At 49.0% G+C, this 12,016-nt stretch overlaps 1 protein-coding gene across 1 annotated transcript in view; it reads left to right on the top strand.

Moving 5' to 3' along the window:
* The window catches only part of LRIG1 (leucine rich repeats and immunoglobulin like domains 1), a 116,031-nt gene that overhangs the window by 38,635 nt on the left and 65,380 nt on the right, over nt 1–12,016 (top strand). The window contains exons 2-3 of the mRNA XM_045493458.1: nt 351–422; nt 10,312–10,386. Of these exons, the coding sequence (XP_045349414.1) occupies nt 351–422; nt 10,312–10,386 (147 nt within the window). The remainder of the gene's footprint in view (nt 1–350; nt 423–10,311; nt 10,387–12,016) is intronic.

Raw genomic sequence — 12,016 nt, 5'->3', positions numbered from 1 at the left:
AAACGTTAAAAAAAATTTTTTTTAAAAAATAAAAAATTAAAAAAATTAAAAAATCAAAAAAGTTGCCAGATGGTGAAATGATATGGATTGAAATTCATTTGGGTTTAGCCAGCCTCATTGATTGAGATTTTCACAGTGACTTGATGGTTGCAAGTGAGGAGAAGCAAGGTCTGTCAGTGTCACTACTGATAAGGTGACTTACAGTCATGTACGGGATAGGAGCAATTCTAAGGGAGAGGGCCTGTGGGCGCGGAGTAGAAAGATTGCTGAATTTGGGGTGTAATGCTGCATGCTGATTTAACTTTCTTTCTTTCTTTCTTTTTTTTTTTTTAATGCTCTTCCTTGACCAGAAACCTGAGTTACAACAGACTTTCTGAGATTGATCCTGCGGGCTTTGAGGACTTGCCGAATCTACAGGAAGTGTGAGTATTTTCTCCTAAACCTGCGGTTGGGGGTGGGGGACTCAGAGCTCCTTGGGAAACCCTCTCCTGTTGCCACGTTGCTCACTTCCTGGGATCAGCGGTCTAACCTTGTTGGAAAGAACGTTTGCGTACCGGCTGTTGGTGACAGATTGTACGGCTTACTGAGCTCCTTGGCTGCAGCCTCTCTCTCTTCCTAGGCAGTCGGCGATGGGTGTGCTACAGTCCATGAGCAATCGCGGAGCATGGTGGGTGTCTAGGAGGGTCCCCTCCCTTGTGGGAAACCTTGTGGCCCAGCTGTGTTGGCACACCTCACTGGTACTTCCCTGCATTTGCCAGGGAGGTAGAGCAGCCCGCTCAGCAGGTGCATACGGGCCAGCCCACCCCTTCTGCATCCCAGGAAACAGGTAGAGAAGAGTGGACAACGGAGGCTTCCTCTTCCCCTCCCATCTCCAAACAGAGCCAGGCATTGCTACTGCCTTTGTAGCTCTCAGCCCCCGGCCTCCGTGCAGTGCCCTTTAAATCAGCCATCACTCTTTCCTTCTTCTCGACTAAAGAATTCTGCTTGTAAAGTAGATGTCAGTGTTATCAGGAATTTCAGTTCCACGGGGACTTTTGAGAAACTTCTACATAAGTCATGCATAACTACTGCAGAAAATTTAGAAACTAGCACAATGTGTAAAGACTTACGCTTACCTTTGTGACTACTTCATCATGTACGTTAAAATATTAAAACTGTCTCATTTTACTTTTTATGTAAAACTACTACGCATGGATAGTCCGTAAATTATTCACCCGGTGCTTTTATTGTCAGGTATTTTCAGTAGATCTTACTAGATAAGTGCTTTACACGCTTTGGTCATTATGTGTGAGTGATAAAAGCCCTTGTTTATTATTCTTTGATTCCATTGCTGGGTGATTTGTCTAGAGGAAATTTAATTTCATTAGCTGGTGCAGCTACCCCCTACCCCCGTGTCCACATTGTCCAAATCGTGTTTATGACTTCTATGTCTCTTTAAAGAAAATGTTTAAACTTCCAAAGTAAAAGAACTTCATAGTTGGAAGGAGCCCTTGGGAATACTCTGTCCAGGACCTTAATTTTCCTATAAGGTCAACAGCCGTTGGAGGGAGCAAAGAAGTCTGAGGTAGGTCACTGCACTAATTTACCGTAATTAAATACAACAGACTACTGTTATATAAGCAACAGAAACTTATTTTCTCCCAGTTGTGGAGGCTGGAGGACCAAGACCAAGATCCTGGCAGGTTGGTTTCCTGCGAGGCTCTTTCCTGGGCTTGTGATGGCCCCCTCCTCGCCGCCTCTCCTTGTGGCATTTCCTTCAGATGGGTGTGTCCCTGGTGCCTCTTTTGTGTGTCCAAATGTCCTCTTCTTAAAAGGACACACAATCGTATTGGGTCAGGGCCCATCCATATGACCTCATTTTACCTTAGCAAGTTCTTTAAAGGCTCCGTCTCCCAATAGAGTCACATTCTGAGGTGTTGAGGGCTAGGACTTCAAAATAGGGATTTTAAGGAGACACACTTGAGCCCATCACAGTCGCCCAGTGTGATTAACCGAGTCCATCAAGGAGCCGGTGCCTTTTCTGGACCTAGGCTGTCTTTACCATTCGTGGTTAGGATATTCGACTCTGTGTGTTAAGTCTCAAAGCGTAGAGATTTTCTTTTAGAATTGGACAAAATTGAAATTGGGGTATTTCTCTTGGCATCATTTAAGCTTTCATTTAACATTGACTTGAGTACTTCCTGTGTGCCAGGCACTTCTCTGGGCACTGGGGATGCAGGAACGAGTAGGGCAGACAGATGGGGGCTCTGTCTAGGGTGAGGCCAGTGAGGTGTTGATGTCAGGTGCTCACGGTTAAGGGGATGCCACAAACTCCGCATCCGAGATGAAGAATGTTTTAATACGGTATTTAAAATACCAATACGTGGTCAGTTAAGCGTCCCACTCTTGATTCCAGCTCAGGTCATGATCTCACAGTGCGAGAGTTTGGGCCTGGAGTTGGGCTCCGTGCCGACAACACAGAGCTTGCTTGGGATTCTCTCTCTCCCTCTCTCTGCCCCTCCCCCACTGACACACAAGCGCTCTCAAAAAGAAACATTCAAAGAAAATAAGCAAATAAATAAAAATTTCAACACAAAGGCAAGACAAAATCTTTGGTGAATAAAACACACGGTTTAAGTAAAGTCGGGATCAGCATTCCAGATCTTTCCTTTGGCTCCAGTCTCTAGCATGAATTGACACAGCACTGTCGATGATATGACCCTGTCTTGATGTGAAAACCTTGATATTTTGTTTGTCGTGGATTTTTTTTTGCATTCATTTTGATGTTTTAAGAACACTGCGTTAAAATATCTTTGATCCTGGCCACTGAGGTTTTGGGCGTGCCCCGCTGTGTGTCCTGCCCCACTTGACCCAGTCCCAGCCCTACTGACAGATGTCTCCTCTCACAGAGCTTACGTTGAGGTGGGGGAAGACATATGCTGGACAAGGAAATAGTAAGATGTACCGGTGGTAAGTGTTAAGGGGGGAATAGGACAGGGTCATAGGAGGCTCTTTTCTTTTAAAATTACGGAGGTGTGGTAATGGAGCGCGGGTGGTCAGGAGGGTCACAACTGAACTGATGTGAATGATGCAGGCTAGAGGAAATATAAATTCAGGGCTCCAGGAAGGAACAGGACCAGAGACTGTGCCTGGCATGCATGACAGGAGGGGCCGTGACCAGGGCTTGGGTCCTGGAGGGCTGTATTGGGTTATAGTTGGAACCATCACTGACCGCCATCAACTGGACTTGTGCCGGATGCTCCGGCGAACATTTTCCATGTTGTTCTCTCTCCAGCTCTCTTGTTACATTTCTTCCTTCCCCACGTGGGCTTTCCGCTTTTGCTTTGGATCCCTTGACCTCTGGCTTTTCATTCCCTTCTGCTTGGTGCTTTTTGGAACTTACACCCCACCCAGATCGGGAACTGAGAGCATCGGACTTCCACCTGTTTTCCTTCACTGGGGGTGCCGGTTATGAGTCTTAAAATAATTTTCTTGCCTGGCAACAGTCCAGCCATTGTAGCAGCGCCTGAGACGAACCCCTGGGTGAGTGCTACCTCACGCAGTCCCTGTACCACCTCTGTGACACAAATTACTTTCTTCACAGTGACTTCCTCCTCTTAATAGAGGAGGAAACAGAAGCTCAGAGAGGCTAAATAAACCTGCACAGTGTTGGAAGGGTGGTGAAGCTGAGAGTTGAACTCCAGTCCGTTTGAGCCCCAGACCTGTGCTTAAGTGGAACGCTGGAGCGTGCTGCCCTAGCTTCCCGCACGCCTCGCTAACCTGCAGCCTTCACCTGAAGTTTTGAAAGACCGAAAATCCAGTGTTTATCTCCTGGTATCACTCTTTCTTTGCCAGTCTTCTCTTCCTAGGTCCAGACTGTTTCCTCTTACTCCTCCGGACCCCTTGTCCCCCGTGCACTGTCCTCCTTGTCCAGCCTCTTCTCCCTCCGGCTGCACTTTTCTCCCTCCTCAGAACGGCTGTCGCCATTTGTGAGCAGCGTGAGGCTCCTACCCGCGTCCTGTGCTGTTTGTCATCTGTGTGACTGTCCTCCTCCGTCCCGCGAATGCGCTCGTGAGGGTAGACCTTTGCTAGCCATCGGCTTAAGCGCTGCTCTGCTCCTTGCTGTCACTGCCACCTTTGCAGGACTTGAGTTGAAGGAACCGAAGTGTGGGGGCTTGGCTGGAATTGCACAGCAAGTGGTAAGCAGGGCCTGCGCTCCCCCAGGTAGACGCCTGTCCCGTGCTTTGTGTGGCAACACTACCTCCTGCGTGTAGTCGCAAAGACAGACCGCATCTCTCGGATACCATGTGACCTAGTGGGAAAGACACACATTTTAGTAGCAGACAGACCTGGGTTTGAGTTCTGGCTTTGCCCCTCACCGGTCTGTGTCCCTCGACAAGTTACCTAGCAGCTCATTGCTGCTTTTCCCTTTCTGCAGCATGGATGTATGTGAGCACGTTATCGATTGGAAGTGAGGTCCAAGGCCTCGCACATGGGGAGGTACTGTGTTGTTTCCCTTCTGCTACTTTGGGAGCCACACAACCCCCAAGCTTGGTGCATTATTAAGAACCAGACCCTGAAGGGCCAGTTGGTTGAGCCTTCTACCACCGTGACCACCTGCTGTCCCTGGTGTCACACTGGGATGGACTAGTAGGCGGGTTCCCTGGAGCCCAGAGCAGTGGAACTTGTCGCTGATAAGGATCCAGGCGTTTGCCGGAGGGAGTTCTAATCCATCCTGGAAGCAGACAGTCAAGGGGCTGTGAGGAGGGGAGGGGTGGGGAGGTGGGAGACGACTTGGAAGTAAAGCAAAAAGCTCTAGTTGGACTACAATTGCTTCTAAACTAACTGGGTTTGAGGCTTTCCCGGGAGCTGTCAGCTCTCCTAACCCCTGCACAGCCCTCTGAGTCTGGAAACCTCAGCGAGAGGGGAACCACAGGCTGGCCAAGCAAGCAGGCGGTGGTTTAGCAGTGGTTTTATTTTGGAGGCCCGGAACCACAGTCCATCGCTGGCCGCTTGGAGCGAGAAAGCAAGCCTGTTGGAGGCCCCTAGAGGCCGCAGGGACACTCGAGCAGCTGCTGCCAAGCCACACAGCCTTCACTGCCCACAGCTCTGAGGAAAACCCACCCGGAGGGCCTCCAGCCAGGGGGCCTGGGCGGCCAGGCTTCTCTATTAATAAGAGGGGCTATTTATACCGTCCTCTTTAAGAACTGCATGCGGGTCACGTGACCGCCGCCTGGCCCGCCAGTGCTCCCCGTGGGCGCTGCTGTGTGCTTTCCAGGGCCGTCGACCTGAAGTGTTCCTCAGGGCGGCCAGGGAGCCTGAGCGTGCCCTGCCTTTGGGTACTTAGGGCTCACCCTCTGATGTGTCACCCCTCAGCGTGTGGGAGGGAGGAGGGAAATAACGAGGGCTAGCTTTTTGAGGCGCTGCTACTTGGCTGTGAATTACCACCACCTGTTAAGCATTCACTCTATTTCTGGCTCTGTCCGAAGCCGCTAGGTTTAATTATTTCAGCCAGGTCCTGCCACAACCCTATGAAGTTGATACTTGTGCTGTTGACATTTTTTCAAAGAGGAAACTAAGGCACAGTTAGGTTAAGGAGCATGCTGGAGGCCATTCAGTTGCTAAAGGGTAGGACTGAGGTTGAATAAACCCAGGGCTGTCCGATTTGAAAATCTGAGCTGTAGGGGCGCCTGGGTGACTCAGTCGGTTAAGGGTCCAACTCTCTTGATTTTGGCTAGGGGTTCATGAGTTCGAGTCCCGCGTCGGGCTCTGCGGGGACAGTGTAGAACTTGCCTGGGATTCTCTCTCCCTCGCTCTCGCTCTCTCTCTCTCTCTCTCTTTCTCTTTCTCTTTCCCTTCCCACTGGAGTGCACACACATGCTCCCTCTCTCTCTAGATAAATGCATAAGTATTAAAAAAGAAAATCTTAGCTGTAAAATTCCCTCCTAATTATCCACACTTGGCTGCTCTGTAACTGTGCCTCAGTTTCATCTTTTAAGGTAGGGTGATCATTTAGTACCTTCCTTAAAGGATTGACATGTTACTCGGTGAGATAGTGCTTGTAAAGCATTCAGCAGAGAGCCCGGTGCACAGAGTTCACCCTTATTGCTTATAATTGTTAACGTACAGTGATTATATCCTCAAGCACTATACAAAAAAAAAAAAAAAAACCGAAAAAAAAATATCTGGCCATCTGAGATAGAAACTCTACATCATAAAGTCTTGGTGGAGTCATAATTTAGTGGACCTAATTCTCAAGTAGCTAAAAGCCCTGATAATAGTTATTGATGAAGTGGTCTGCCTCCAAAGCCTGTACTCCTACCTGCTAGGGAGGACTTCTTCCCTTTGAAGAAGCAAGGCTAACTGAAATTTCAGCCTCCTGCCCAACTTTGTTATTAATTGCAGCTCTCTTTGTGTTTGGAAACAGCCAATAGTGGATTGGCTAAATAAATGATAGTTCGTTGATGCCGACAGAGGAGTTCTCAGCAGGTGGCAAAGAATGATGGAGGTCTGCAAGATACATGACTCAGGAAAAGGGTAGTGCAGACCAGTCCGTATAGTTCACGCGTATCTATGTAAAAGAAAAACACGTGCACGGTCTTTAGGAGCTAGCGGCGGGCGCTTCCTCTTGGAGGCAGACCAGGGGACTGAATTGCAAGGAAGCTTCATTTTTTACGGGATATCCCTGGTGTTTTGTTTGTTTTTTTTTTTTTGAAACAGTTTGAAACTTTCTCTGTGTGTGTATATTAGCGATTCAATAAGTAATACAGCAATACACAAAGGCCAAAAAGCACTGTAATCCACAGTCATCTCTTGGCTTTGTTTTTCATTGTTTGTTGAAGCCTCATTTGAATGAGTTAATAATAATAATTAAAGTACTCTGTAACGAATGCCCTCTTTAACGTTTTGCATCTTTCAGCAAGCCCAGTAACTGGAAGTTTCAGTAAGAGCCCAGAAGGCCTCTTCGGACCTTATGATGGCTGAGGTGGCAAAGGCCCACCTCCAGGTTCTGCCCAGGGTCAGGCAGTCCTTGTAGCCCCATTTACCTTCTTTACACCTGTTCCAACTCCAGGCTTGGGCCACGATTCGTGGTCCAAAAGCACCTGAGTGAGGGACTTCTTGGTCCCTGGATCATCAGGAAAAGGCAGTTCAAGAAGCCAGACTTTTGAGGATTTTTAGGGCCTTGGCTGGGAGCAAATGTGGGGGGAGTGTGCAGGGTAGCGAACTACACAACCCTACATACCCAGAAGACTTCATCAAGCCCTGTCCTAAATTCCTCCAGTTTGCTTATTCGTGGAGACTGTGCTAAACTTTCCATCTGAGCTCTGGCCATGCTATTTTTGACCAGTCTCTATTTCCGTCTGGCAAGTCGGTCGTGTCTCAGAGTGAGTGCAGTCTTCGCTGCCTTCTGAGGATACTGTCGTCATGCCTACAGGGCATGAGCGCACAGAGAGAAAGCCAGCACCGGTGACGCCGATGGGCTTCCATCCAGCTCGCAGTTCTTAGGACTGATGGAGGGGCACACGTGCCATGCCATTCCTCTCCTTGGGCACGTGTAAATGGCACGACCCTGTTGAGAGACAGCCCATGATCTCTGCCTAAATCTGTTCACTCGGGGCTGCCACTCTAGATCTACAGGGCCCCCTTTATCTGTAGCACTGGTCCACTGTCCCTCTGCACTCCACTTTCAGCAGTTGAGTCAATGCTGCCTCTTTTCCTCATTCATTTATTTCTGTGAAATTGGGCGGAGCAGTCTGTCGTGTGCAGTGGGGCTGGCCTAGACGGATCTCGTTGAGCACACGTTCTCCTGCAGAGAGGTCCCTGCTGTTTGTTCCAGCAGAGTGAAGCACAACCACATGTCACCTGAGGGCTTAGGAGCCTCGTGTCGTGTCGGCGTTTCCACTCGTTGCTCTCCTCTGGTTTGTAGTCATTCCTGGGTTCAGCTCTTCTCTGCGCCCCTGTCTATTTGTGTGGCCTTAGCCTCGTGATGGCAACCGGAACCTGACTTACAGCATGTAGCTGTAGGGGAGGGATCAGTCGTGGAACCTGGTACCTAACTCAGAGTTGTAATGATGAAGTTGCATCATACACGGGGAGTTGCTATTGTAATTGCAAAGACGTAAAGGGTAGTGAGTGGTTAAGGACCTAAACTTGACGGCTACACTTCCTGGGCCCCTCCACTTAATGCAGATGACCGTCAAATTATTCGACATTTCAGCATTTCCATTTCCCCTTTGGTGCAACAGGAATGTGCATGGACTTACCCCCTCAGGGTCTAAAGATGAGTTAATACACTGAAGAGCTCTTAGAGCCATGCCTGGCACATAAGAGCCCCTCTGTGGGTTAGCTGCTACCAACATTAGTATTATTATGCCCCATCACCTGGGTTGTAGAACAGACCTCTAGGCACTGAAGAGGTCTTATGCATGCTACCTTATTGGCAGCAGGCCCTGACCTTAGTTTTTCTTGCTCTGTGAAGATCTGAGGGTCTCCTCTAGTAATAAGTGTGTGGATGATACCGTGAAAAGGTATCAGGAGAGATTAAAAGCAATGGAGAGTGTTCATCATCCCTGCATCAAGCTAGGAAATGGATCGCTGCATCCTTGGAGGAGCAAAGAGGTGAAGCAGAAACCATCTGATTCCGGGGGCAGTCAGATAAGAGGCTGTTAAAGTAATTAATTGTCTACTTCAATACACAGACAAGGGCCCTTTAAGTGAAGAAGGGATTTGCCACATGATACGGATCTGCTTTCTCTCTGCCAGATGCTTCAGTCATGAAGCTATTGAAACAGACATTCTGTGTCCCACGGCCCAGTAATTGCCAAGCCTCATCTCTGACCGGCTCTGGCACTGCAGAAAGCAAATGGGATGATTCAAGGCCTTTTCCTTTTTTTTTTTCTTTCCCCCTTCCCATTCATATCTATAGAAGATGGCAGAAAACCAGACTATTCTATTCAAGCAAAGGCTAGCTGTATACTTGTATGAGTGCAGCTGCCGTTTCAGTGGCCTTGTCTTCAAATGGTAACAAGATGGTCCATGTAAGACACACCCTTAAACAAAATAGAAGATAACTCAGCCTTACCCGTTTGATTCTGCATCTCAGATACAGTTTCTTTCCAGCCTGTCACCCGGCAGAAAGCTGGATCACCGTGCTCTGGCTTCCTTAAGGATTTTTGGGCTCACTTTGCAAGTCTGATTTTGGGTCTTCCCAGATTTGGAAATACATGTCCACGTAAGGAGGCTGGATTGCAAAGCCTCTGGTGGGGGGGGGGGGGGGGGGACCGACCCAGCGAACTGTGTTTTGGGTTTGCGGGCTTTGCCGTTCATTAAGAGGTAAGAACTCTGGAAACACAGATTTACCCTTTTGGAGCCGGAAAGGGCCTTGGAGAGCACGTCTGGTCTGTGGAGGATTTTCAAAACGTCTTCGTGAAGCAGTGTGTGTCTGTATGCATTCCTGGAAAACGTGCTTGGAGGCTTCATCAGAGTTCAGGGAGGCTGGAATCACAAGTAGATGAGACTGCACGAGTCCAGCTTCCTTGTTATTTATTGCACAGCCGAGGCACTGGGATAACTGGCCCGCGTGTCCCAGGCTCCTGGGAACTCCAAACATGGGTGAGGAGGCAGCTCTGGGTGCGAGGTGTCTGCCCTTGGCTGAGGGAAGAGCTGAAATTCGCAGAGCTCCATGTCACAGACATGTAAAAACAACCAGGGAGGGATGATCTTTCTCTCCAAGGCCTTTGCCGACTGAGCCCACAAGGAGCATTCTCGTCGACGGTCTCTGTGCTCTTGTCCTGCATCCTTGTTTGCTAGTGCCGATTTCTGCGCTAGATGAGAATATGGAAGACAGGTAACTTCCCCTGAGTGTTTATCGCTAAACCGTGGGTGTGACACGTAGTTAGGTTTTGTGACCTCACGGGACTTCTCTACCTTTCAAAAGTCCTTTTAAAATTCTTTATCTTGTATCGAACATTGCAATATCGTCTCACAGTAGCCAACTTGGCACTGGTTTTTTTTTTTTTTTTTTTTTAATTTCTTTTTTTTTTTTTTCCTCAACGTTTTATTTATTTTTGGGACAGAGAGAGACAGAGCATGAATGGGGGAGGGGCAGAGAGAGAGGGAGACACAGAATCGGAAACAGGCTCCAGGCTCTGAGTCATCAGCCCAGAGCCCGACGCGGGGCTCGAACTCACGGACCGCGAGATCGTGACCTGGCTGAAGTCGGACGCTTAACCGACTGCGCCACCCAGGCGCCCCAGCACTGTTTTTTTATTTACTTTGCATGTAGGAAATTTCCGGCTAATTTAAATGATGAATTTCTTATTGTTTTCACAGGTACCTCAATAACAACGAGCTGACAGCCATACCGTCCCTGGGTGCTGCTTCATCCCACGTCGTCTCTCTCTTTCTGTAAGTGGTGCCACACGGGGAGCCCTGGGCTCGTGAGGCCGTGGTGTTCTCTTGCTGACGTTTGGTGGCAGGAACACTTGGGTCCCCGTGCTCACTGGTGGAGAACAGCCTTTCTTCACATAGCCCTAATGCTCGTGACAAATGCCTTGCATGCTCTTGTGGGGTTTGCAGAAACCTGGAGGATTTGCCTCACCAAATGTGGGGACGGGGGTGGGAAATTGGTCTTACCCATGGCCAGAGGTACCTAGAATTAGGAAATTTCTTGGTCCTGGTGGTTAAACTGTAACTTAGAGTGAACGAACTATGATTAAAGGAAGCCATGTGAATTGCAAGACAGTGAGCTTCTGTTTGTGGCACAAAATCCGGGAACGTGACCCAGTTCACTTGTACCGCTTTCAAAAAGAGAATCCCCCCAGGCGTCTGAAATCAGCCTGGAAGTACGGAAGTAGTCGACGTGGTCAAGCGTTAGACGACACACTGGAACAGAGAAAGGCTGTAAAGGGACTGGAATGGAAGAGAAAGGAGGGATGCTGTGGGGGCGTGTTACCGTGTGAGCCGCTAGGAGCCTTTGCCCGGGAGGTACGCCCACTCTGGCCCTCCGCTACAGGTGCTTGCTTGCTTGACGCCTGACCAGGGGTCTTTCCAGATGAACCCATTGTGAGTCCAGCAATTTTTCCGCCAGATTCTGTGGGCAGCTTCCTCAGCAGAGCACTGCTGTCTTCACACTGAATTTCCTTCTTCTGTTCCAGCCCTGTTTTCCTTTGGTTTTGATTTTGCTGGTATTATATACAACTTGTTCACTCATCTGCAAGTACCTTTTCTCGACACCAAGGTTTGACAGGCGGAGCAGAGGGACTTGGGAAGACATCATCCTTATGATGGCTGTTGGAGCTCACAGGTGTCAGGTTTCTGCTCGCAGCAGGCCCTGTGATCAGGAGGTGCTCTGTCCTCACGAGATGTGGTCTTGGGCTTACCCCTATTCAAGGCCTTGCAGGGTTGGGAGAGCAAGGGGTTAGAATTGTGGCCCCAGCTCCATGTCCTGCCGACCCGCTCTCTCCCTCCAGACCTCATGTTCTTCGTTTGCAGAAAATTTCCTTAACCCATTGTACACATGAGGAAAGTGAGCCAGAGGTTGGGGAGAAGCGCAGTGTAGTATACACGACTCAGGCGTCACGCACAAACATAGCAGGTGTTAGACAGATGGGGGCTGCTGCTTCTGGCTTGTGGCTACTTGTCACATAGCCCCTTGGGTGTTGGCATGATCTTACCTGTAGGGCCACAGGATGTGTGAGTCAGTCCTCATTTCTGTGACGTGATAGAAAGAAGATTGTGGCCTTCTGGCCCAAGACGGACGGGCAAGGGTCTAACTCTGTCTTTGGACCCATTCGCCTGTGTGTCCAGCATCTGGAAAGTGTTCACCTGTGGGCTAAATTCCCTAAGTTACCCATACCTGAGGCGAATTAAGGGTGTGATGCTCGCTTGTATATTCGTAGAGCAAAGCACTAGACGGTGCTTTTAACTTCTTGCTACTTAAAGTGTGGTTCCTGGGCCAGCAATGTGCTATCGGCACTGAGCTCGTTAGAAATGCAGAATCTCACGCCCCATCCTAGCCCTGCCCTGCTGCAATCCT

The sequence above is a fragment of the Leopardus geoffroyi genome, chromosome A2 (assembly GCF_018350155.1).
Source record: "Leopardus geoffroyi isolate Oge1 chromosome A2, O.geoffroyi_Oge1_pat1.0, whole genome shotgun sequence".
NCBI classification, from domain to species: Eukaryota; Metazoa; Chordata; class Mammalia; order Carnivora; family Felidae; genus Leopardus; species Leopardus geoffroyi.
The sequence above is the reverse complement of the archived record's forward strand: the minus strand, read 5'-3'. Positions and strand labels throughout refer to the sequence as shown.